The 23,332-nt window shown below is 39.4% G+C and overlaps 9 protein-coding genes and 1 non-coding gene across 11 annotated transcripts; 5 read left to right on the forward strand and 5 right to left on the reverse strand.

Moving 5' to 3' along the window:
• Positions 1-267: 267 nt before the first annotated feature.
• Positions 268-2,302, reverse strand: Gasu_35890 (PAF1 complex protein). The gene is made up of 2 exons (XM_005705482.1): positions 2,182-2,302; positions 268-2,134 (listed from the first exon to the last, which is right to left on the reverse strand). Exons 1-2 carry the CDS (start codon positions 2,296-2,298, stop codon positions 947-949), a joined length of 1,305 nt encoding a protein of 434 aa, XP_005705539.1. The 5' UTR covers positions 2,299-2,302; the 3' UTR covers positions 268-946.
• Positions 278-363, forward strand: Gasu_nc0038. The gene has a single exon. It is a non-coding gene; the product is annotated as a tRNA-Val (tRNA).
• A 22-nt stretch (positions 2,303-2,324) lies between the features above and the next one.
• Positions 2,325-3,012, reverse strand: Gasu_35900 (DNA polymerase delta subunit 4). The gene is made up of 5 exons (XM_005705483.1): positions 2,849-3,012; positions 2,741-2,790; positions 2,649-2,688; positions 2,548-2,603; positions 2,325-2,495 (listed from the first exon to the last, which is right to left on the reverse strand). The coding sequence occupies exons 1-5, from the start codon at positions 2,988-2,990 to the stop codon at positions 2,421-2,423; spliced, it is 363 nt and encodes a 120-aa protein (XP_005705540.1). The 5' UTR covers positions 2,991-3,012; the 3' UTR covers positions 2,325-2,420.
• Positions 3,013-3,037: 25 nt separating this feature from the next.
• On the reverse strand, positions 3,038-5,052 carry Gasu_35910 (RabGAP/TBC domain-containing protein). The gene has a single exon (XM_005705484.1). The coding sequence runs from the start codon at positions 5,029-5,031 to the stop codon at positions 3,403-3,405; it is 1,629 nt and encodes a 542-aa protein (XP_005705541.1). The 5' UTR covers positions 5,032-5,052; the 3' UTR covers positions 3,038-3,402.
• Positions 5,053-5,222: 170 nt separating this feature from the next.
• On the forward strand, positions 5,223-8,953 carry Gasu_35920 (X-Pro dipeptidase). Of its 2 annotated transcripts, XM_005705486.1 has the most exons (17): positions 5,223-5,611; positions 5,656-5,824; positions 5,869-6,200; positions 6,245-6,355; positions 6,405-6,602; positions 6,651-6,796; positions 6,861-7,073; positions 7,121-7,266; positions 7,324-7,510; positions 7,567-7,740; positions 7,788-7,938; positions 7,987-8,087; positions 8,142-8,197; positions 8,253-8,319; positions 8,394-8,458; positions 8,512-8,647; positions 8,695-8,953. In XM_005705486.1, exons 1-17 carry the CDS (start codon positions 5,294-5,296, stop codon positions 8,855-8,857), a joined length of 2,733 nt encoding a protein of 910 aa, XP_005705543.1. In that variant the 5' UTR covers positions 5,223-5,293; the 3' UTR covers positions 8,858-8,953. The 2 variants fall into 2 exon arrangements, with proteins under 2 accessions (XP_005705543.1, XP_005705542.1); XM_005705485.1 differs by lacking the exons at positions 8,512-8,647; positions 8,695-8,953 and having other exon boundaries at positions 8,366-8,413.
• Positions 8,954-11,132: 2,179 nt separating this feature from the next.
• Positions 11,133-12,623, forward strand: Gasu_35930 (mitochondrial carrier, phosphate carrier). Its single transcript, XM_005705487.1, has 3 exons — positions 11,133-11,922; positions 11,977-12,287; positions 12,347-12,623. Exons 1-3 carry the CDS (start codon positions 11,171-11,173, stop codon positions 12,436-12,438), a joined length of 1,155 nt encoding a protein of 384 aa, XP_005705544.1. The 5' UTR covers positions 11,133-11,170; the 3' UTR covers positions 12,439-12,623.
• Positions 12,624-12,628: 5 nt separating this feature from the next.
• Positions 12,629-15,372, reverse strand: Gasu_35940 (uncharacterized protein). The gene is made up of 3 exons (XM_005705488.1): positions 14,664-15,372; positions 14,415-14,614; positions 12,629-14,368 (listed from the first exon to the last, which is right to left on the reverse strand). The coding sequence occupies exons 1-3, from the start codon at positions 15,351-15,353 to the stop codon at positions 12,799-12,801; spliced, it is 2,460 nt and encodes an 819-aa protein (XP_005705545.1). The 5' UTR covers positions 15,354-15,372; the 3' UTR covers positions 12,629-12,798.
• Positions 15,373-15,442: 70 nt separating this feature from the next.
• On the forward strand, positions 15,443-19,893 carry Gasu_35950 (uncharacterized protein). The gene has a single exon (XM_005705489.1). The coding sequence runs from the start codon at positions 15,580-15,582 to the stop codon at positions 19,765-19,767; it is 4,188 nt and encodes a 1,395-aa protein (XP_005705546.1). The 5' UTR covers positions 15,443-15,579; the 3' UTR covers positions 19,768-19,893.
• A 389-nt stretch (positions 19,894-20,282) lies between these two features.
• Gasu_35960 (uncharacterized protein) lies at positions 20,283-22,053 on the forward strand. Its single transcript, XM_005705490.1, has 5 exons — positions 20,283-20,588; positions 20,639-20,707; positions 20,755-21,639; positions 21,680-21,780; positions 21,834-22,053. Exons 1-5 carry the CDS (start codon positions 20,364-20,366, stop codon positions 22,021-22,023), a joined length of 1,470 nt encoding a protein of 489 aa, XP_005705547.1. The 5' UTR covers positions 20,283-20,363; the 3' UTR covers positions 22,024-22,053.
• An 8-nt stretch (positions 22,054-22,061) lies between these two features.
• Gasu_35970 (exosome complex component RRP4) lies at positions 22,062-23,292 on the reverse strand. The gene is made up of 5 exons (XM_005705491.1): positions 23,158-23,292; positions 23,047-23,110; positions 22,804-22,994; positions 22,640-22,751; positions 22,062-22,589 (listed from the first exon to the last, which is right to left on the reverse strand). Exons 1-5 carry the CDS (start codon positions 23,241-23,243, stop codon positions 22,140-22,142), a joined length of 903 nt encoding a protein of 300 aa, XP_005705548.1. The 5' UTR covers positions 23,244-23,292; the 3' UTR covers positions 22,062-22,139.
• Positions 23,293-23,332: the final 40 nt, after the last annotated feature.

A 23,332-nucleotide genomic window follows, 5' to 3' on the forward strand; every position in this document is an offset into this window, starting at 1 on the left:
ATTTTCAAAACGATAGTTGTAAAGAAAAACCTTCACTGTGTCAATAAGTGAGCGACTTGCACGAAAGTGCTTTCAGATGGAAACTTTGAAAATATCAAAAAGATGAAGCTTTGGAAGCTATCTCTGATAGTTTTACGAGTATCACGTCTTACAATCAAGTTTTTTCGTTTCAATGTCGGAAAACTTTATTCAAGCTCTGCAGGGAATCGATAGTTCCTTGAAAAATCAGAACGAGAATATCACTAGAAAGATGGTAGTTTTCCCTTTAACGGTAGTTGCGGCCGTAACTCAGCGGTTAAGAATTCCGTCAAGAGTGCTTGCTTTACACGCAAGAAGTCGAGGGTTCGAATCCCTCCGGCCGTACTTGACGATTTTTGACTAAATATTCTTCGAGTAATTAGCTCAATAAATAAATCATACTGCTTTTTTCAGTAAAAAAGTAATTACAGAAAATAATACGAAAGTCAAGCCTTCCCTTTATCATCGTAACTTTGCATTTTTGTCAAAATTTTTATTACTATTTCACTGCAAGACTTATATTCTGACTAGGAAGACAGATCATCACACACTTACCAAGTTATAGCAGTTATTTTCTTCTAAAAGTTCCAGTACATTTGTTCTTCATAAAATTACAACTGAAAAAAACAGAAACTCTTCATTGCCTTGTTGTCAAGACGCAGATTATTGAGAAAAGTTTCTGTTTAGAACGCTTCTAACCTAGCTTCCATCTGTGTGGAATGAGCCAGCAAAGAAAGAGTTGCGACTGACATTTCATGCGAAAATCGTCTTATTTTCAGTTAAACAACAGTATGTTAATATGTTTGACTCTGAAAATATATCCATTTGTTTCATTTCATCGAACTTCTCATTTTGGGTAAAAGTATTCCCAATAACTTGGAATATGCGGTACGTTGGTTTGTATGTAACTATATTTCCACCAAGTATCTCAAACTTTCAAATGTGGTTTTCTGGCCTTTACATGGGCTTCTAGGGTTCTCCAGAACTCTAATGCAACACTGTAATCCAAATGCCGCTTATTTCGACTTATTGGCAAACATTTTACAACCCAGCCACGAACATTTGGGTCTACTTGCTCATCGTCGAAATAAAAATAAAAACCACGTACATCTGCAAACAGTTCGGCAGTTCCAGGATATGGCCAACCTTTAAACTGCCATTGTGCTCCATTGCATACTACCGCACAAACTCGTTTCCAGTCCTCTGAAGAAAGGCGGCTTGTATTGTTTATGATCTGATACTCGACAGGAGTTTGGGAAGCATTTGAAACATGCTTTATCTTCACGGACCACGAAACATTTGTCATTCCTTGAGCTTTAAGGGACTGCCAGGGAACAAAATGGCCCTTTTCTAAGAATTCGGGAGCATTCAGTATATTGATAAGAGAATTGTATCCAGAAGGAACGACAATTATAGGAGTCACATTCGTCTTCGGTTTTTTTGAAACGTTTTCCTTCAAACTAGCAGATTGTATATTCGAAACAGACGTTTCCTTGCTCTTTATCACACCTGTGCCGTTTAAGTTAGTCCCAGAGTTGGTAGAAGACAAACCAAAGCGTCCCGAAGGATCAATTCCAAGTTCATCAACTTCGGCACCAATATTTTCACGATAAAACATGTCTTCTCTTATAGAATATCGATCACCACGGGGATCCATCTGCTGTTTCTTCGATGCTATTGACTCTGTTTGTGCAGGGGCCATTTGTTCTTCCGATTCCTTTCTCAATCTTTTTATCCTTTCCACTAGATTCTTAAAATGTCGCTCTTTTGAAGCAAGTAAGGAAGATATCGTTTGTTGCTCGTGCTCTTGATTCAAGGCTTCTCGAATGGCACCATCTAAATCTTTCTTCCGTTGTCCTTCCGGTGCCGAAAAGCTTCTTTTCTCAGAAAGACTTTCTTCTGCATCTGAAGAAACTTTTATTCCAGCACAAGTATCCAATTCTCCGCGGAAAAAAGCGATCAAGTCTCTGCTATCGATAATTTGCACGCGACTCACTCCAGCTCGGACACACTCAGAAACATATTCTCTAAAGCTTTTATCTGCGTGTTGGAACAGAAACCATACAACCTCTAGTGTATAAGGTTGCTTCTCACGTCCCCTACTAGGAAAATAGGCCTGTTTTCATAAGTACGCGTTCACGAGCGTCAAAACTCTATAGTTACCGTCGGAAAGTTGCGAGGAAAAGACTTGTTGGAGCCTTTAAACACAATATTGTCTCCTTCAAGAACGACACTTTCACTTCGCTTGTTTGCTTCCCTTAATAGTAATAAAGGTTCCATCACGAGAGACCTTGGCTTTCTAAGAGCCCCAAAAACCCAATTTTACTCTTCTCATTTTTGTAAAGTGTGCTTTACTGTACTCGTCAACAAAGTTCTTCTAGTATTCTGTATCAGCAAACTAATTATATGAGACTCTTATATTTTTCAAATAAACTTTCATCTTTTTCTGAACTACGCTTCTCTAAAATTTCCAAGACCTATTAAAATACTTAGATTTCGTATTGTTTTGCAAAAAAATACAGCCATTACAGTTAGAGGAGGCTGCAAACCAAGTGAATGTGCACGTTTCCATCGAGTCAGTCTTCCTACAACCTTAAGAAAAAAAAAGTTTGGGTAAACTCTCGTCGTACCAATGCCAACACAAGGTCCGAACTGACAGTTGAGGTCAAACTATTATCAAGCTGTTCAAAAGTGCCCAAAAAAAACAATAAAGTATGCGCACCTCTCTTAGGATATTATTCTCCTCTTCTTTCTCAAGCCACCTTGTCACACCTACTCAAACTGAGTTATTTCCCAAAACCACATAATTTCTCCTAATAATTAAACTTGCCTGACTCCAGCTTTTGTTTCTTTACCGAATCTGCTTTTTTCTCCTTGGAACTTTGGTTATTTGTCCTTCTTCGCTTTGCTTTAAGACCATATTTCGTAATATCCTTTTCCACTTGCGGTTTCTTCTCCCTTCCTCCTCCCATTAGCAAAATGTAAATTTTATTCAACTACTCGAAACTAAGTTGTGCATAGATAAACTGCAATTCCATCGGAGAATCCATAAACATATAATTTCTCTCACTTTGTTTGTTTTGAACACTATCTTTTAAAAGTGACTGGGCAGTATTGAACAACAGGTATTCGGAAACTTCTAGCAAGTGTCAACTGAATAGGAGAAGTTCATCAAAACAGGCAATATAAAAACTCCCTCGAAATAAGAATGGATTGACAATTGCAATATCTACAAAGACTCTATTTCTTGAAGTTAATATGAAATGCCATCCAAGAGTCTGAAGTAATCTTTCTCATTCATATTGACCGAACACAAGGATAAAGTATACAGCAAGTTCATGGCGATATCACAGCATCATAATAGGCACTATTATTCCTTGGTACTTATATTCTATCAGCCAAAGAACTCTTTGACGAAATAAATATTTCCCTCCATAAATATGCTTGACTGAGAAGTATCTTTACATTCGAATCAGTCCATATATCCTTTGGAATATTCTGCAGAAACAGAATAAGATCCTGAAACTCCATTCGAATCAAGTCTTTTTCAAAAAAGTGGAGTAGTGAAGCACAAATGAAAACATAGAAGCTTCCGAATCCATCCTCTTCACAAAGAACCGAATCCCACAATCTAATGACCACAGGAAAGGGTAACTCTCGAATAAGAAGACAATTAAACCATCGAAATGCAAATTGTACTAATTCTACTCCCTGCCTCTGGAAATGGCCATACAAGTTTGGGCAAACTCTGCCAAGTAATCTCTCCAATAATTGAATTCGCCTTTGTATACCTGGTTGAGCAAAGGTATAAAAGTCCTGAATACTTTCGAGAACTGAACTGAAGCACCAGTAAACGTCAGCCTCTAAATCATCTAACGCTGTATTTAGTTCATCTATATCTTCGAGGTTCAATACTCCGTCCTTTTCTACATACTGAATAGATGCACTCGAGAAACTTTCGGTCTCCACCGTAAAAGTAGGTCTAAACGTACTTGTTCTAGTTTGATAAACCTCTGAAAACAGGACATATACAAGAGGCATTAAAATATCATTCATTCCTTGAACATAGCCACATGCCGGATGTCTAACTGACCATACAAACAAAATACGTTTGAGAAGTTCCTGTAGAGCTGGTAAACGAAACAAGTTGTAATCTGAACAGATGCGAGGAACGTCCAGAGTGATCTGTCTCCACACCAACCTCTCTTGTTCTGTTTCTGACTTGCGGCTTTGAGAAAAAGCACGAGACAAACTAACTCGATAGTCTTCTCTTTTCCTCTTAACAACCTCATTTCTTCTCAAATTTACAATAGGCCAATAGCCTAAAAGTATTTTCCAGATAGTACCACGATAATCCTTTGGGGAGCCATGCCAAGCAAGCTGTTTCAAACGTTCCAAGTTGATGACAGACTGTTGTAAGAGCTCTTTCAATCGGCAGCACTCAGGAGACAATCTTTCCACTTCTCTCGGGATATCTGTTTCGTATAAAGCACAGTCCAACGAGTCCGACCCTTGTTTTTCGTCAGAGTCCAATTCCGTCACAGTCATACTCGACTCAATATTTGTGTCAAAGCTACCAGAATCATTTGACCTCTCCTCTCTACAATTGTTGTGAATTATTCTGTTACTTTGTTCTGCCACTCTTGTATCGGTTGCATCTTGTAACTGTCGCTTCACCTCTTCGCCAACTTGGCGATCAACAACTTTATTCAAAGAAAAGGTTCGGTTATACTCTTCAAAAGATAATCTTGCCGCTCTTGGAGGTACTTTTGGTAGTATATCTTCATATGAAGTGGACCCAACGTTGTCAGCTCCGCTCATTTTTGCCAAAGAGTCTGCCAGAACGAAACCATAAGGGTCCTCTCCTGCCAGGTCACCTTCCACCTTATGCAAGTGAAGACTCATAAACTTTCTTTGAGGAAACTCCCAAAAACCTGGTTCGTAGAAGATTAGAGAAGCCACTGATAGATTCTCATCCTCAAAGCGTGAAGAGTCCACATTTGTTGAAGACATTCATGGAATACTTGATTCAAAATTTTCCTTCGACATTTCTATTTGGCCGCATTTCTCATGTGAAAATACTTAAATAGGCATCTAATGAAAACTGTCGCACTATATAGTACCTTTTTGACACATTTTTAAACCAGTGCAAACAGAGGAGTTGACGCATAAATATTCAAGAAATGTTCCTAGTGGCAACTGTTTGGATCGCATAGAAAGTCGATTGTGCTTGGCGAATTCAGTTGTGAGACAATTTTAGTCAAACGAGATTTAGATGATCCAGAAGCCTATTCCTTCGCTTTCTTGTCAACTCGCTTTCAGTTGTCTTTGTGTAAAATTAGAGACCAGCAAAACTTTGCCAAATGTTCTTTCAGTTGGTCTAGCTCGCTTGTCGAGGGGTCCGTTCTGCTTTAGGATTAAAAACCAACGTGTACAGAAGTCTAGTCGACAACCACACAAATTTCTTTGTATAAACTCTGCTATCTCTTCCCAGAGATCTGTCCTGACACCTAAACTGATACTGCCACAGCTTCGAAAACTTTTGAAAGAATTGGGTCTCCAGGCTTTGGTAGTTGCCAATACTGATCCTCATGTGAGCTTGCATATTTTGTTCTGTTTCCACTTAAAGTTTTCTAGCTCTCTGAATATCCTCCAGCACATTTTAATAGGAGAGAATTTGTTTCAGGCTTTACAGGATCGGCTGGCACTGCCTTGGTTACAGAGAAAAGTGCCATTCTATGGACAGATGGGCGATATTTTCTTCTAGCGGAGAAAGAACTGGATGAAAACTGGAAACTTATGAAAGGTATTGTAGTTTGGGTCAATTTCAGTCCTCACGTGAATTTTTAGTTGGTATTGCAGGTTTCCCGACATTAGAAGAGTTTCTATCAGAAAACCTTCCAAAACAGTCAGTCGTTGGTATAGATCCCTATTCCCATTCGGTGTCGTTTGTTGAGAATTTGAGTAAAAAGTTATCCATTAAGGATATTTATATTCGTCTTTTGGATACAAATCCAGTTGATTTGTTGTGGAATGTTGGAAGACCCTCGCTACCAACCGATTCTATTCGGATACATCCGTTAGAGAACGCAGGTCAAAGCTGTTTTGAAAAGTTGGAAGATATTCGAGTAAGAATGCAAGAGTTGAATGTGGATATGTTACTTGTGTCACTTTTAGATGAAGTACGTAGTATATTGCATATGTCTTATTTCCAACATTTCTTTAGATTGCTTGGGTTTTAAATCTTCGTGGCTCAGATATACCGCATTGTCCTGTATTTTTAGCCTACTTCTTAGTTGGATTCAATCAGAACGTTCTCTATGTGAATCGTGAAAAGGTATTCGTGCAATTTTTATTTGATGTTTAGTTTATTTAGTGTTCAACAGATTCCAAGTTCGGTTGAGAGTTATTTGTATGAATGCAATATTGATATAAAACCATATGAAGCCATTTTGCCGGACTTGAAGAAATTTTCACAAGATAATAGGAAAATATGGTACGACCCACTAAGCACCAACGCAGCGTTAGGTTTTGCATGTCAACCAGGTGGCTTTCCTCAATCGACACCGATTTCGTTGATGAAGGTTTGTTCTTGTTTACAGCATGAAATAAATGATCTTATACAAACTTAGGCTGTGAAAAATGATGCTGAAATTCGCGGAATGAGAGAAGCACATATTAGAGATGGAGTTGCTTTGGTTCATTTTTTGAACTGGCTTGAAACGGAAGGAATTTCTAATGGAGTTAGTGAGTTTGAAGCCGCAGAAAAGCTTTTAGAGTAAGCTATGTGTTTGAATCCATTTTTGAAATTCCTATATGCATGCTTTGAACTACTTGCATAGATTTCGGTCGAGGCATGCAGAATTTGTCACCGAAAGTTTTCCAACGATATGTGGTTCTGGTCCCAATGGCGCGATCATTCATTATCGTCCGATGCCGAGTGATGCAAGGCCTTTGAGTACGAAGGAGTTGATATTGTTAGATTCTGGTGGTCAGTATATGGATGGAACTACGGATGTAACGAGAACATTTCATTTTGGAACACCAAGTGAAAAGTAATTGATTGCCATTTTTGTATTCAGTTTATTGATGCTCTTATTAGACAACGTGAATGCTTTACTCGAGTATTACAGGGCCACATATCTTTGGATACAGCAATCTTTCCCAAAGGCACTTTGGGATGCTTGTTGGATTCTTATGCACGTCGGAAACTTTGGGAATATGGACTCGATTATCGCCATGGAACAGGTACTCTAGACATCTTAATGATGGAAGGAATTGAAGTTTATATTTTATATCAATCAGGACACGGAATAGGAGCAGCTCTAAATGTACATGAGGGTCCTCATTCCATCAGTCCTCGCATGGGAAATAACGTTTACTTGCGGCCTGGAATGTTTGTATCTAATGAGCCTGGATTCTATGAAGATGGTGAATTTGGGATAAGAATAGAGAATATTCTTCTGGTGGTCGAGAAGGATACCCCGTTTCGGTTTGTTTCGTTTGAGAATTGAATTGAAAAGTTTGTCTAACGTAACCTTTTTCAAGTTTTGGTGATATTCCTTTCTATGGATTTGAAGCTTTCACAATAGTTCCCATTCAACAGAAAATGATTAAAATCGAATTACTTGAAAAGCACGAAATTGACTGGATTGATCGATATCATTCTCGCGTGTGGAAGATTCTAAACCCCAGAGTAGAAGATGCTAATGTGAAAGAATGGTATGTTGCTTTTTTTGATATATTTGAGTGTTGAAGCTTTGTGAAAGGTTGTGGAAAAGTACACGGCCTATCTTATCTACAAGTGATAAGAGTTTTCCAGAACAGCAATTTTCCACTTCACGTCGAAGCTTCCTTGGTTTCTTCTGTGGTCTTCTTGTATCGTCTCTGTTACCGAAGAAGAAACAGCTACAGGCCGTTGTAAGAATAGTCTACTCTTTTTGTACTTTTATAATTATCGATCGATAGGAAATGGATAATGAGTCTTTATTCATATCGAAACAAGAGAATAAGAGACCAAAGATTGATCCAAAGATATCTGAGCCAGATATTACTTCGAAATGCTTTTTGTAAGTATTTAGAGTGATTGAGCTATTCAGCAGCCGACGTAACTGGTTATGTAGTGATTTAAAAGTGGAAAATCGTGGAATGAAGAGAGTTGTCATTGGATTATATGGAGGTATGTGTTGTATTTGTTGAGGATTTCACTCAACAAAAGTACAATTTTTGAATAGGAGTTGCTCCAAAGACTTCTCAGTTGTTTGCTGATTTATGCGACTGCAATCGCTCATTTAGTTATTTGTAAGATTTGAGTTGTGCATGTAGAATTCTTACAGACTCTTATAAGTCGGTCCTCTTATGATTTGTAACAATAGGGGTTCTGAAGTTTTTCGAGTAATCGAAGGAATGAATATTCAGATAGGACGAAAGTTTTCCTTAGGTAAGCTTTCAACATTCGATTGACTTTTGAGTAATTTACTTTATTGTTGATAGAAGAAGTTGGTGACTATAAAACAGCAAATTATGATTTCTTGGAAGATTGTTGTCAATTTCGACACAATATGGAAGGCCTTGTTTCCATGGTTCGGACGAAGCCTTCGAAGGATCTTGATTACCGTTTCTTTATAAGGTATGTATACATGCATACAAATTCTAAGTATACTCAAGTCCATATAGTACTGCTCCAGCCCCTTATTTGGACGACAAATATGTTACGTTTGGTAAAGTTATGGAGGGCATGGATTGGGTTCATGAAATAGAAAGACTGAATACTAAAAAGCCAAGCAATCAGCCCATTTTGAAAGTGAAAGTGGTAGCTTGTGGACAACAAAAATTGTGAGTTGTGTGATAAAATTGGAAACGATGAAGTATTTCTTTGTTATTATTTTATTGTATTTCTTACAGTTTGTGGCTGCACTACAAGTGAGTTGTAGTCTTTTTTAGAATATGCCCAAGTTTTATTTGGTTTAGATAGCGTCTCTTCCACCCTTGCCTTCTCAAGTAGTTATCAACCCGAGAACTGGTCTTTACGTGGATCTCCATAGAAAAATATTACGATTGAGTGACTCAACTTACGAGGTTTGTTTTCTTTACTTGTCTAGTTTATACCATCTGATTACCGTAGAACGTCAACGATGAACTGGAAGCTGTTTATGTTTCGAATGAAGGTTTGAAAGGAAACTGGGCAACTTGCTTTAACGGAACAGATCCGACAAAGTGTCCCACTGCCGGATCTCTCGAGGGTATCACCTCTTTTCAGGTTCATATTCCACAGGACAAGTACCGAGTTTTATATGGTCCTCAAATAGCAACGGAGACGAATAGTTTTGGCTCACCTTTGATTCGCAATGAACAAGGCGACCATTGGAACTTTGAGTCAGAAGTAGATCAACAAGGCAACGGTTATTTTTATGTCGACTACAATTGTTCCAGTTCCGGTTGGTGAATGTTTTATAATCCTTTTTTGAAACCAACTTTGCCTACTCACTTAGGAAGCATGCAAGTATCCATGTTTTTTTTGATAGAGACTTTAACAGAGTCTAGCTGGCCTTTTTCATTTAATGATCAAAATAACTTCTCAGCTGTCTTGGAGTTTATCAATGCAAGCCAATCTCCAGTTTATTTGTTATTATTCCAATGGCAAAAAGTCTGTAAGGTTGATGATACCCGACCTGGAATTGAAGTAGGCTACATAAAAGAGTTTGTTCCATCCGATCAAATGAATCAAGAAGAAGTATTGGAACAAAAGGCAGTCTTGTATCCAAAACCTATGTTTGGTTCCTCTGCTCAACTTGATATTGTTAGCGTTACTGAATCTTCAACAGATTTGTATGTTTCTTGTATCAACGGATCACAGTTATTCCGTCCAGAGATAACGGCGGATTGCATTTCTGAAATGGAAAAGTGTGTTTCATTGAGAGGTATCGGTCCTAGTCAACTTGTTTTTGGAGAGCTACTTGCGGATGAAGGAGAGACTCTTCGCTTTACTGTCTTCTATTCTTGTGAGAAGGTATTGTGCATATTTTTCATTGTCTTTGTATCATTAAGAAAAAAGTTTAGGCAAGAAGTGAAGGTATCATTCGTCCGAAACTTGTTTTGAATTTTCCTCCATTTCAGCCGTTGACTCTGGAATGGAAAAAGGATTGTGGTGGTTTACTTGCATCGTCTATATCGGTTGGGACTTCATGGCATGGAAGGTAATAATTTCTTAAAATACAGCTTTATGATTCATAGTAAGCCTATAATATTTAGCGATATTATTAACCAAGGTAAAACTATGGATGCCTTTGGATTGTTTCCTTCCTATGCAGTTGATGAGGAAACTCGAGACCTTGAATTTTTTGTATCCACTTCCTATCAGGACATCATTTCTTTAGAGAAAGTGGTTGTGACGGTGGAAAAACCTCGTGTGGTGTCTGTGCGGGTAAATCCTAATAACCCGCTTTCGCTTTCAAGCTTAAAAACGGCTTCTCTACAATCGCATTTTATCTGCTTGAATGATGGTAAGTTGCTGATTTGTTATAGAAGAACTTGCCGTTAAAACGTAAAAGGAGAGTCTCTTGTAGTCATTACATTATCTTTTCTTTACCGACCACTTGAATTTTCTATTGTGAAGAAATGTCGAAAACCACAGCTAAGACGCGCACAAGGTTTCACAGTATATCATGCGACTAGTATTGTTGTTGTATTAGCAATTTCTGTCGCTGCTATGAGTGGATACTTGTTCTATAGACGCTCAAGAAGGCTCTCAAAGGTTCATAGAAGTATGGGAGACTATAGACCCCTTAGACTGAATATGAATACGTCTTAATCACATGACCAGTTCTATTTCTCTAAATATTCTTTTACTACTTAAATATCGTTTAGCCATTTGTTCCTTTTGAAAATCGCAAAATACTTATCGAAGAGTCTTATGAATTGGTTCATTTTCTATCATTATCCCAACAAAAGTTGTATTTTTCCATATTGATGGGCTATCTTTTGAAAATTTTATGTCTTTTCATTTTCACAAATTTGCATTTTTGTACCTAAGATGGAGTGACTACAAGTTATCAATAGCAGTTTCCAATTAACATCATCATGATAATTGGTCTTAGACCAAAACTGATATATCATCAACTAGAATATTAATTCTTTCGGCCGGGAATTTGGAATGGCTTCTTTGCCGAGTGTCCAGTTTCTTTCACAACTTCAGAGTGTTAACCCAATATTTAACGGTTTTTCAAAAGATACAAAAAGTTCAAGTAGTTCAATTGGTTCTTCTCTACATTCTTTCGGTATCGGTGGCCAATACCAAAGAGCGTCCCATAGCTTCTCGGCTTCATCGCCTTCCGAGAGTAAAGTACCCTCGTTTGTACTCCCTCATCTTGTGGCACCTTCCATTTCAGAAGATGGTATCACACTGTATTTGAAATATGCTTTAGGAGGAGCAATTTGTTGTTCCGTCACACATTCTTCTACCGTTCCTATTGACGTGGTGAAGACCCGTTTGCAGACAGATCCTGGTCGTTATAAAGGCATGGTTGACGGATTCCGCACGATAGTAAAGGAGGAAGGTGCTTCAATGCTCTTACAGGGTTTGGGACCTACAGCAGTTGGATACTTTCTACAAGGAACCTTCAAATTCGGATTTTATGAGTTTTTCAAAAAATACTCTAGTGAACTGGCTGGACCTGAAAACGCCGTTACGTTTCGGTTTCCTATATGGTTGACTGCTGGGGCTTGTGCAGAATTCATTGCGGACCTTTTCTTGTGTCCTTTGGAGGCAACAAGAATTCGTCTAGTCGCCGAACCTTCGTTTGCCAAAGGCTTGACTGATGGTTTCATGAAACTTGCTAAAGAGGAAGGGTTTGTGGGTCTGTACAAGGGTTTGGGACCGATTCTCTTTAAGCAAGTGCCTTATACGTAAGTATATGCCTGTTTCTTTTACTTTGAGAAACCGTTCATATCCTTTTGTAGAATGGCCAAGTTTTCAGTTTTTGAAACAGCACAGGAAGTAATCTACAGAACGTTGAGGAATATTGGTTATCCTCGCGAAAGTATGTCAGAAGGTATGCAACTAGTCGTCAGTCTCAACTCAGGTGTCCTTGCCGGACTTGCTGCTGCAATTGTATCCCAGCCTGCAGACACTGTCCTTTCGAAAATCAATCAAGTGAAGACAGAAGGTTCTACAGCAAAGGCAATTGTTACGATTATGAAACAGCTTGGTTTTCGAAAACTGTTCTTGGGAATCGGACCCCGGTGTTTGATGGTTGGGTGGCTAACTGCAGGTAAGAAGCTCATTGTTATTTCATATATTTGATTGCAAGTTTTGATGTGACTTGATTAGGTCAATTTTTCATTTACGACTATGTGAAGCAGCTTCTTGGTATCTTCCCTACGCAACAAAGCGCTCCCAAGCCGATTGCTGCCAAGGTTTGAAACCATGTAACTAATGTAAGTTCTCGTAAGAACCGGAATCCTTGCTTTGTCATCGAAGGACAGGTTTGAACAAGCCCGTTCTAATATTACTTGTAACCCCAGTGTTTGTTTCATGCTTGTCTTGGAATTTCTTTCAGTCTTTCTTTTCAAATAAAGATGAATTTGAGATGTTTTGTTTGTTGGTAACTGATGAACAGGCTTTCTCTTTATATTTTAATGATCTAAACCATCAAGATTAATGCTATTATATCCATAGTTGATAAGTCATGCTCCCATGAAACAAAACGTTCGCATCAAAAGAAGAACAGCTACTTTTACAACTGCCAATCTGGATCACTCGCTACGAAGCCCAACGACAAATTATTTCTTCACAGATTTTGGATGCGGGACTTTGTAGGGAACTTTGACATGCATAAACCGACAAGAGTCACCATTTGCACAAGTTCCTTGATTATAAAAGTAGCAAATGTTGGTCTTTTTGGAAGCATTGGTCTTTTTATCATCCACACTTCTCTTTACAATGGAATGACTACTTCCATAAGAGTCCACACTCCCTATGGTCATATTTCCGGGATCTTGATGATTTAATGCATCTGAATATGCTGACACAAAGGAAGACTTATTTTGTTGTGCATACGCAAAGAATGGAGCACCTGGACCTTGAAAAGGTTGTTGATTCATTACTGCTCGTTGGCTTTGTTGGGCCAATTGCTGCAAAAGCAATGGATCTATATTACTCTGAGAAGACGGTAATGAATTTACCATTGATAAACCAGACGAAAACAAATTAGTTCCTGGATATGTTACTGAAGTAGATGGTAATCCATGTACAGCACTGTCTGTTCCATTATTGTTTTGTTGACCGTAGTTCACAGACTGCCTTGCTTGCATAGCACCGGTCAAAGTGCTATTACCTGTCATCGAAGCCCCAAATGCCGACAATAACGATTGCAGTACTGACGGGTTTTGCTGTAACATCTGAAGGACATTGCTATTGTTATCAAATGAAGCCTGTGAAGGAAAATTATTCACAGAAGGCTGCTGAGAAGCAGCTTGGTTTTCTTTAAATGTCATATTGGAATGCTTTGATAACTGCTGAGAAGCATGAGAAGATGTTTCAATAGACTCTAAAGGTATTTCTTGTAAAGGTGAAAGTTCAATGGGTTTGTGCTCTGGAGATGAAGGTGAATAATAATTCCTATCTGAATACCGTTCTGGAACCATTTGAACGGTTCTTTCTCTGCTGGTTTTTTCTACGCTTTCCAATCCTGGAACTACAGCATGTTCAACGAGAATGAAGGCTGGGTTTCTCCATTCCATTTCCTCTTTCATTTCTCGAACAACTTTTTCAAAATGTTCACTTTTGGCTTGAAATAGAGACTTCTCCATTTCTCGCTCCCTTTTCTTATGGGCTTCAAACGTTTCACTATGTTGAATTCCTGACGAACTTTGTCCACTGGCATCGATTGATGACAAACCTGCTTCCTCCCTTTCCCACTGGCGAAGCTGTTCAATGTTTTCAATTTCATGAACAGTAACCAGCTTTTCCGGAGGTGCAAACTGTACCCTTTTTTTAGACACAACATTATGACTATCCGCTCCAGGTTTAGACGACTGCTCGAAACGTTCCTGTGTACCGTTAGCATTCTTCCATTCACTCGTAAACACTGATGGGGAAGTATCCTCAGCAATATGGGCTTTCCCAGGACTGAGGGGAGAGGTCGATAAGCTTGACAATTTTGAAGATGTGTTACGCTTCGAAATGGTCACATTCGGCACAGTTGTTCCAAAAAGGGCATCGTCTGAAAGAGTAACTGGATTTTGATTCGGTTTTTGAGACTTTGCAAAGTCCACCTCTGTTTGGTTCTCAAAGCCCTTCGAAAGTGTTTTTTGTCTCTTCTTCAAGCTATCTACGTTGCCTGTGCGGGACCTAAACAAGCGTTATATACAATGACATACTATCAAGAAATACAAACCTCTTTGATGTTTGAGTTTTCAAGTCTCCTTCTTCCTGCTTTGATGCTTCAATGACAGTTTTCTTCCACATTGTGACGATGGTCTTCGCTAACTTAATTGCAAGAGAAAACCAAGGTTCTTCCTGTGCCGATACAGTCATTGACGACCTAGATAATGAGTACACCTTCCTTGCCACTTCCTTGTGTGACTTTAAATCATCCTAGACAAAATTTGTAAAAAACAAAGTCAATAAATCGCGAAGAACAAACCGTCGACAAAGGAATATTTTTAAGTAATGCAAGAGTAACAACTACACACTGCCATTGATGGTTCCTGTGAAACATATCCAACTGTCGGCCAAGAACGGTCAATGTTTCACTTTCCCAAATCTCACTTATATCAGACACCAGTGAACTAGGAACTTCCAAATAATTTTCATGTGTAATTTTTCTTGATAACTCTTGAATTTGACGAGACAATACTTCTCTATCTAATCTTTGAGGAACCTGCGGAGCACTTGCACACCTCTCAGTTAGAAATGGAGAAAGTCGGTGATTTCTTTTTGATGTATTCTGTTTTTCAAGTTCTTCCAAAGTCCCCGTCTCCAATCGACTATCTAGCGCCGTATCGGCTGACTCAGTTGCTGACTCTGATTTCCGTGAGATGCTGTCACCTTCCCGAGTCAAATACCCCATTCCGACACCCTCTGCATTATTTTTTTCGTAAGAAGAGTCAATGCTCTTCTGGTTTCCGTCAGTTGAATTCATCCAGACACCCTTCGAGTCAACAACCGAAGACTGGGAAGTCAACTGTAGGTTGGCGCGCCCAATATAAGAATCAACCACGCTACCAAGTGACGCTTGAACGCCGGAACTTATTATGTGCTTAAAGCTGTCAAGCTCACTCGGCGACTCTTCTGTGGTGACATCCGCACGGTAACTCTCGTTAGACTTCTCCATGTGCAATATCTAAAAATTTCTGGACGCTCCACTAGTAACTCACTCCTTCAAAACTCACGAACCGAACCCTATAAGCTGTAAGTCTTCGTCACCTTCTGAGAAACAACCCTCTAAGCAAACGCATTAAAAAGCCTCGCCTCGCTAAATAATGGCGCAAACAATTTCCGGAAATATGAGAGTTGTGTGGATAACGTTTAGAATGCTAAATTGACTGATTGGCCTTGATATGAACTCGCGAAACTTTCATATTTCTTCACGGAGAGAGAGTGAACGAAAGGAAGAAGATGACCTTGCTCATATTTTTTCCATACCAACGCAATCAAGTCAGGAAAGTTCTCAGCAGAGTGGTCACACAGTTGACAGGCAGTCACAGTCCTTTATTGATTCGGAGCAACCGGTTTATATTGGAGAAACTGCAACCTGGGAAGCTCCATCGTGGAAGTTGAGCGTTGAAGACTCTAACAATGGAGATTCTCAAAGAACAAACCGAAAAGGAAGTGCAGGAAGTTTTCTGACAAACATACAAAGTGGGCCCACCGAGAAAGAAGCAGTCAAACCTCAAGGAACAACTTTACCTGTCCAATCCACTTCAGAATTTTCGTCTAATGCGTTGTCGGAAAGGAAGAAGAGACTAGAAGCTGTTATCGGCGCTGCAAAGGAGAGAGCATCAAGGAGTTTTGGGAGTCCTTCCACTTCTGGTGAAAGCTTTATTAGGCAACCAAAAGTTAAGGGAGAAAACGTTGACGAAAGAAGCGAAAGACCGAAACTGACTGCTCGTGCGATTAGGGAAAGATTGGCAGCCTCCAAGTATGCATCCTTCCGTACGCGAAGTACTGCGGGAAGCAGTGTGTCTTCCACGACTTCCTTGCCTGTTTCAAGACATAATGAGGAACGGTCACCAGTAATTTCCCGATCACCTGCAACTTCTAGAAGGAAGCCAGTGTTAGATGCACGTTCAATAACTGGAACTGAGTCATACAATGCTACTTTTCATGAACGTTTTACTTCAACTTCTTCGTTCGATGACAAAATCCGTTCAGCAGATGAACTACTTTCCAGACTAGAAATGAATACAAGTTCGAGTTCTAAACAATTCGTTTCACAACTAGAGCATGACAATGAAGAAGAATCAGCAATACAGAAAACTTCGGAGATGAGAAGCAGTCAAGAATCCTTCGTAAGTTCTTCGGCCTTAGCAACGAACGAGTCAAAGTGCTTGAGCTCATATAGCGGGTCCATTCAGGAAGCGAACACCACAGGCTTGGACAAATCGCTTTCTCCTCGCAAACCAGAGCAACCGTCATTCCATTTCGTAGATTCAGGTAGAATGAATACTTCGGATGATTTATCATGTATTTTTGAAACAAAGGATCCATTTGAGTTTCAATTTTCTCCATTTGACGTACCAACTCAGGTTGAATTTGGTTCAGATGGAAACAGTCAACAAGTGGAACAGAACTTGTTGAATTATCCAAGTAGCTTTGAATTTTCACAAAAAGATACAGGTGTGTTAGATTCATTAGAGCATAGTACTGAAGAACAGAAATATTTCGCATTACCTGTAAATAATTGGAGAAATGATGATGTTATTAACTCAGGCAATGAAAACCTACCGTTGGTAGCTTCGCCATCATCTAATGTAGAAGATCTTTCATGTATTTTTCAGAACGAGGGACAGAATAACTTTTCATCACTTTTATCTAACGTACAAGAGCCTCTAGATGATACACCAATTGCTCTTCAAAGTGAAGATAGGAACATTGGTTTGGAACCTACATTTGAAGTATCCAGAGGTGGTCATTTTGCCTTTGACAATTCTACTTTTGCTTCTGGGAATAGTTCAGTTGGGACATTGTCTTACAGAACTAAAAACGACCCAGTTTACATGAAAGAGGAAATGGAAGAGGTTCATTTAGGAGACTCCGAACCTGGCGAAGATGCAGTTGAGCAAAGTCGTTTTGGTGGATCTTTAAACAGCCAAAATGCTTTTCTTCCTTCGTTTTCGATAGATGCAAGGCAAACTCAAACCAGCTTTAAATCCTTGGAGAGTAATGCACATTTCGAAAGCTCTCCAATCTTTCCCGAAAAACACGCTATTGTTTGCTTTGGTCCACATGGATACTTGTTAACGTCATTTCCGCACATGATTCCTGGTTTTCGTGTTTGGAACGGTAGAGAATATGTAGAAGATAGCTCGTCAGTAGTGGTGAAACCCGGCGCCATAAATATCGTTCCCTTTATTGAAATAGTGGAAGATACTGAGGAACGGTTCTTTGAATGTATTCGAAATTTACATGAGGATTTGATATACAGTCTTGGAGTGGAGCCAATGAAAACATTTTGTGAAAAAATTGCCTTAAGCTGCAAAAGGCGCTCAGAGAGCCTTCTCTGGAATATATTGAAAGTTCTTTCAAGTCATTCGAAGGAAACAGAGTGGCATTCCTTATGTATTGAACTCAAATCTATTCTTAGTACAACACAGGAGGACGAGTTTGCATCTTTAACTGCACAATTGGGTAAAACCGGAAATGTGAATGACTTCAATGTTCGTTCTCTCGAACATTTGTCCTCAAAGTCATCGAAATTAGACCATTTTCTGCAAACTGCAGTAGCAACAGAGAACTGGACTCTAGCACTAATTCTAAGCAGACTAGTTGGTAGTTCACTTAGGGAACATATAACGAGACAGTTTTTGTACGGTCAACTACAAGATTTACCTCTCATTCGCTTTCTCATACTACTATCAAATGATGTTGTCCCAAATCTTAGCGAATTGGAGTCAGTCAATTGGATAACTGCGACGAGTATACTTATCGATTGTGACACAGGTTATAGGGAAAAGGGTCTTACAGCCTTGGGTGATCATTTGTTGATGCATCGGTCAGATATATTTGCATCCCACTGTTGTTATATTCTTGCTGGAAATCCTTTATGTTTTGATAGTTTCTTTGCTTCCAGACTGTTGTGGGAAGAAAAGGGTCTACGCATGATATTGGTTGGTGCAGATCCGCATTCTTCCGTTCGTGCGTCCTTGACAAGTATTCCTTCAATCATGAGAACAATTTTTTATTTGTATTTAAGAGAAAATCGACTGCCGAATCTGATGAGTCCCTTTTTACTGCATCTAGCTTACGTTTTAGTCGAAACTGGTCGCTTGGTGCTGGCAAAGCGCTTATGTGGTTTCTTAGTTAACAAAGCACATACTTTATTAAAGTCGAACGATCCTCATTTTGTTTCGGAAGCGCAACGGTTAACGGCAGTGTATTATTCATATTTAGAGCGATTGGATGAAAGGCTACAGAAGATGTTACTCGATGATAGTTACGAGCAAGGAGAACATGGTGTGAGTTTGACAAGGTCACTTTCAAAAGTATTTCGTAGCATTGCCAAAACAGGCTCCAAAAAAAATCTTCGTCCCCGTAGTAGTTCCAATAGCAGTTGGGAGTCATTTGCAGCAGCCGCTGTGAGTATTATTGCACCTGCAGAGGAAAACGATACCACATCTTCTTCCAAATATGTACGCAATTCTAATATAATTCCCTCATCAGAAACTACAAATACAGAGAATATCCCGAATGTGGTGGCATCACCAGTTCGTTCAAATGAATCAGCAGGACAAGGACAGTCGCCGTTTCAAAGTAAGATTTCTTCTACCAAGCAAAATTCAGAAGTTATAAGTGAGAAAACCTCTCCTAAAGGAACCCCCAACAAGGAGACTGCACACGGAAAACTCGCAAGCAATCAGCCATTCAGTAAAGGTGACTTTCCAAACAGTGCACCAGGTACGAGAGTAGCAGCAGAAGACAATATACAACGTACTTCGAATGGTAGTCAAAGTGGAGTTGAAAATGGTTCACATGAGAAAAAACAATCCTCAAGACGTTCATTGAGTTCTTTTCTAATGGAGAAACTTACAAAAATCGCGGGGCCGAAACAAGCCAACCTTGGTAAAGAGAACAAGTTTTACTATGATGAAAAGTTGGGTAGATGGATTTGTGAGGGTGGAGAGGAAAACAATGAAGAAGTTCCACCACCACCACCCTCCAAGCCTTTGGACTCGTCCAACATATCGCAGAATACTTATATGAAAGAACCTGAAGAGATACAGGATGATATGCATCGTGCTATGTCAAGGCGTCGTTGGAGTGCCCGAGCGAGATATGTTGATACATTTGGACAAGCCGATCAAATAAGTGGCACGAAACCGCCTCTTGTAGTTCCTCCTTCGGCAGCAACTCGACAGCTGTTTAAGCACTCAGATCCAAGTGACAATCCGCAATTTGGTTTTAGTATGTTTACTCCCGTTCCGACTCAGAGTAGCTTTTCGGATAAAGACAATACAGATTGGAATGCGTCGAGTTATTCGGAGTCTCCTGTGAATAATGTTTATGATGCAACTGGTACAAATAACTAAGAAATTGGACAATAAAGCACTTCTCAGTTCATGACGCGCCATAGCTGTTATCAGTTTGTCGAACCATTCTCTTTTGGTATTGAATATGAATAGACGTTTTCTTGGATACTCATACTTTGAGAATTTTTGTTATTCCCACGAAATCAGTTCTATTATAACTTAGTTCTAACAATCTTTTAGGTTCGACAACCTGTATCAAATAGGCGAAAGATTGTTGTTCAACACATGTTTGAAACTTGTTCTTCTGTTGCCTATTCAAAGTTTAGCACGTCAGTTAACGTGTGAATTCGGAGTGGATAGTGAAGTGTTGCTTAAAGTTCACAGAACTAGAGTGCTTTCTTGTTCTTTCGGAATCAAAACAAGAACACAGCATATGCTTGTTGCTCTGAAAAGGAAAATATTAGCTATTACTCAAGCGAACCAGACACTTTGCTTGTAAACTACAATGATTATTCTATATCACTATTGAGCCCTTAACTTGAAAGTGAATACTTTTGCATTTGACCAGGACTTTTACAAATTTCGTTTTCTGAAATTAGATTTTTGAAGGGGTTGGAAGGCCGATTGGTTTCGTGTTGAGAGAACTTTTTCGTTCCATGGACCAAGTACCGCACTTTGACTTGAGTAATAGTAGACATGAAAGTTATGGGCAGCAGAATCGACCTGTTGGTTCTGGGTTTTCTCCTAGAAATACACAAATACCTCAATGGGCGCCAACTTCTTCACAGACACTTGCTGCTCCCTACATAGGAGCAAGAGTTTCGTTGATTTCTAACTCAGAAATTCGATATGAAGGTACTTTGGTAGATATTGACACGAAGGTGGGTTAGAATAGCTCTTTGAAAATCATAGAACTGATGGAGTAGCTTAGGAAAGTACCCTGTCTTTACAAAATGTTAGAACGCTAGGAACAGAAGGAAGACCAAGAAATGGACCACAGGTATATTATTTGAAACTGTTGTATTTTTTTAACTTTTCGTCTTCTAGATTCCACCCTCTCCTGAATTATACGATTACATTGTGTTTAGAGGTTCCGATATAAAGGACTTACAGGTTTTGGAACCTCCTCTACGACAAAATGTATTTCAACAGTATCCTCGATCTCTAGATGACCCTGCAATTTTAAGTGGTGGCTCTTCGTACACCCCCCTCGGAGGAATGGGGTATAGTGGATTATATGACTCCCATTCTTTAGGAGGAACAAACTTTGGAACGAATCAAGGAATTCCTTCTGTAATGCCACAACAGAGTTTTCATTCGCATACTCAACAACAGTATCCTGGAGTCTTTTCACCTTTCCAACACGGTCCTTGGGGTTTGGTACCAGCGGAGAGTTCTCACGACCCTCTGGAAGCCGAACGGAAAGTGAATATCCCTTTCGGTTCTGACAGACAGGTTCAAGGGACTATGCCATTAGGCGCGCAACGATTGGAACCCGCCGAAACGGAAACTTCGAAGGCACCTTTGCCTGCAGTTGGAGCACCCTCTAAACCTCGAGGCTGGGGACCACCTCCAACCAAAGGTTTGGATGCAAGACAGATTAAAGAGTCTACTATTCAAGATATTTCGCAGCAATCAAGAGATACTGAAAGAAAAGATTCGTTTCACAAAGAATTAATAGAGTCAGAACCAAGTACAAACAATAGCAAAGCAGTAGCAAATGGAGTCGACTCATCGGAGCGTAGTTATATTCGCACTCAACATGGACAAAACTATGATCGTGGAAGTTATCGAGGTAGAGGTCGGCCATACTATAGAGCTAGCCGAGGAAGTGGTTCTCGAAATCGAAATAGAGTGCAAAATTCCGTTGCTGTTAAGGAATCGCGTATAGAAGAGTTTGATGTGGTGGCTATGAACGAAAAATTTGAAAAGGTTCATTTGGAAGAGAAGAATATGGCTGAGCAACAAGTAGTTGGGACAGAAAGGAAATATGATAAGCAAGTTAGCTTTTTCGATCGTTTATCTTCTTCCACCCACAGAATCGAAGGAAGAGGACAGATCCAAGCTATCTGAGTAAGTTTTGTAAGGTTTCCCTTCAAAATTTATTTCTTATTAGGATTTTGTAGGATGCGAAAGCTTGACGCCGAAACTTTTGGTCGAGACTCCTTGAGTCAAAGAGGCGGAGGTGGAGCCTGGCATGGTTCTAATCGTTATGGGGGAAGAGGTCGTCCTCGTTATTATGAGAGTAGTAATTCTGGATATAGTCGACCACATAGTTCAGGCCGTGTTTATCGTATTCGCGGAAGTACTTCATAAATGGAAATGGGAAATGTTGTGTTGTCAGTTATATGTGAGTTTTTTGACACTCTTTTATTAGAATAGAGTCATTTTTATATGAGTAATCCATGACAAAGTTAAATAGTCGTATAAATCTACATTTCCTTGGTGTTCTTGACCGTTCTGTATATGTCATTGATAATGTCAGGTCGAAGCATGTGTTGAACTGGAATATTCCTTCGAATAGTTTCTTCATAAATGAGCATAATAGTTTCTGGTTGGATACTCAAAAAATACAAATCCAGTATACAGATTGAATTGCGAACTCGGATAAGTGATAGTCTTTGCTCTAGATTTGACTTGTCATTCTCTCGCCTTTTAGAAAAATTTGCTTCCTCTTCATCTTCCCCATATGCTGCGTCATCTACGTAGATCCAAACATAACCATTGTCCCCTAAAATGATATGTACTCCACACGACAAACGATGAAAATGCTTCTTGGAACGTTTCACAAGTTGGGGAGTAACAGATATAAATATGCCGTTCTCTAATTTTCCATATTTTAGAGAACGGGTGTGAAGCATAATAAGGCCATCTTGTTTCAACTAAAGCTGTCTCAATCTACTACAATTCAACGAGAAAATAGACTTCTTACTTCTTGAACCTCTGCGCTGATCAAATCATCTTGATCAAAAAATTCGCGCATTTTCAGTTCATCCTCATAAGTCCGTCTTCTCTGAACACCACCAGGCAAGTTAACTGCAGAACTATTGCAGTCTCAAGTAAAAAAACTCCTCAAATCCTACTTTAAATACTTACAGAAGAAGAACTGCGTCCTGTCTAGAGTTTACATCTACTTTCCATCTTCTTGAGACTATGTCTCGAATCCGACCAACGATGACGTCACCAACTTCTGCCGAGTAACGGGCTCGTATCGGCAAAACTGCCACGAGTTTGTTCACCCGTTCTACAATACCAGCTACTGTAGAAGTAAGTCTTGTACCTTGAACCTACAAACAAGCTACAATGAGGCAATTATTTCAAAACTGACTCAGCACCTACCATAGTCCCATGACCACGAACGACACTTTCTTGCGATAAAATATCATCACCAGGTGCTACAAACCTATACTACTGTAAAACAGCGAATACTTTTCTTGAATAAGTGCTTACTGACTACTTTTGACGATAGATGGAGTAACAACGGCTTCTTGTTCAAAAGGACTCACAAAAATTGAGGTATCATCATCTTTGTCCATTTGTTTGACCCACAACAATAATTCCCATATAAGTTTTGGAGACTTACAAATGACAGGACTGTTCTATTTGTTGTATAGGGAAATGATTG

Source organism: Galdieria sulphuraria (genome assembly GCF_000341285.1).
Source record: "Galdieria sulphuraria unplaced genomic scaffold scaf_29, whole genome shotgun sequence".
NCBI classification, from domain to species: Eukaryota; Rhodophyta; class Bangiophyceae; order Galdieriales; family Galdieriaceae; genus Galdieria; species Galdieria sulphuraria.

Coding starts and splice junctions, on each gene's coding strand:
- Gasu_35890 (XM_005705482.1), bottom strand. CDS start 2,298: ATGGAACCTTTATTACTATTAAGGGAAGCAAACAAGCGAAGTGAAAGT. Junction 2,135..2,181: donor TTCCTCGCAACTTTCCGACG/GTAACTATAGAG, acceptor TTATGAAAACAG/GCCTATTTTCCTAGTAGGGG.
- Gasu_35900 (XM_005705483.1), bottom strand. CDS start 2,990: ATGGGAGGAGGAAGGGAGAAGAAACCGCAAGTGGAAAAGGATATTACG. Junction 2,791..2,848: donor GAAACAAAAGCTGGAGTCAG/GCAAGTTTAATT, acceptor CAGTTTGAGTAG/GTGTGACAAGGTGGCTTGAG. Junction 2,496..2,547: donor GTTTGCAGCCTCCTCTAACT/GTAATGGCTGTA, acceptor GTATTTTAATAG/GTCTTGGAAATTTTAGAGAA.
- Gasu_35910 (XM_005705484.1), bottom strand. CDS start 5,031: ATGTCTTCAACAAATGTGGACTCTTCACGCTTTGAGGATGAGAATCTA.
- Gasu_35920 (XM_005705486.1), top strand. CDS start 5,294: ATGATCCAGAAGCCTATTCCTTCGCTTTCTTGTCAACTCGCTTTCAGT. Junction 6,797..6,860: donor GCCGCAGAAAAGCTTTTAGA/GTAAGCTATGTG, acceptor CTACTTGCATAG/ATTTCGGTCGAGGCATGCAG. Junction 8,320..8,393: donor AATCGCTCATTTAGTTATTT/GTAAGATTTGAG, acceptor TTGTAACAATAG/GGGTTCTGAAGTTTTTCGAG.
- Gasu_35930 (XM_005705487.1), top strand. CDS start 11,171: ATGGCTTCTTTGCCGAGTGTCCAGTTTCTTTCACAACTTCAGAGTGTT. Junction 11,923..11,976: donor TTTAAGCAAGTGCCTTATAC/GTAAGTATATGC, acceptor ATCCTTTTGTAG/AATGGCCAAGTTTTCAGTTT. Junction 12,288..12,346: donor GGTTGGGTGGCTAACTGCAG/GTAAGAAGCTCA, acceptor TGACTTGATTAG/GTCAATTTTTCATTTACGAC.
- Gasu_35940 (XM_005705488.1), bottom strand. CDS start 15,353: ATGGAGAAGTCTAACGAGAGTTACCGTGCGGATGTCACCACAGAAGAG. Junction 14,615..14,663: donor AAAATATTCCTTTGTCGACG/GTTTGTTCTTCG, acceptor AATTTTGTCTAG/GATGATTTAAAGTCACACAA. Junction 14,369..14,414: donor AAAACTCAAACATCAAAGAG/GTTTGTATTTCT, acceptor ACGCTTGTTTAG/GTCCCGCACAGGCAACGTAG.
- Gasu_35950 (XM_005705489.1), top strand. CDS start 15,580: ATGAACTCGCGAAACTTTCATATTTCTTCACGGAGAGAGAGTGAACGA.
- Gasu_35960 (XM_005705490.1), top strand. CDS start 20,364: ATGGACCAAGTACCGCACTTTGACTTGAGTAATAGTAGACATGAAAGT. Junction 20,589..20,638: donor TGGTAGATATTGACACGAAG/GTGGGTTAGAAT, acceptor GGAGTAGCTTAG/GAAAGTACCCTGTCTTTACA. Junction 20,708..20,754: donor GACCAAGAAATGGACCACAG/GTATATTATTTG, acceptor TTCGTCTTCTAG/ATTCCACCCTCTCCTGAATT.
- Gasu_35970 (XM_005705491.1), bottom strand. CDS start 23,243: ATGGACAAAGATGATGATACCTCAATTTTTGTGAGTCCTTTTGAACAA. Junction 22,995..23,046: donor TTCGTGGTCATGGGACTATG/GTAGGTGCTGAG, acceptor GCTTGTTTGTAG/GTTCAAGGTACAAGACTTAC. Junction 22,752..22,803: donor CAGGACGCAGTTCTTCTTCT/GTAAGTATTTAA, acceptor AGACTGCAATAG/TTCTGCAGTTAACTTGCCTG.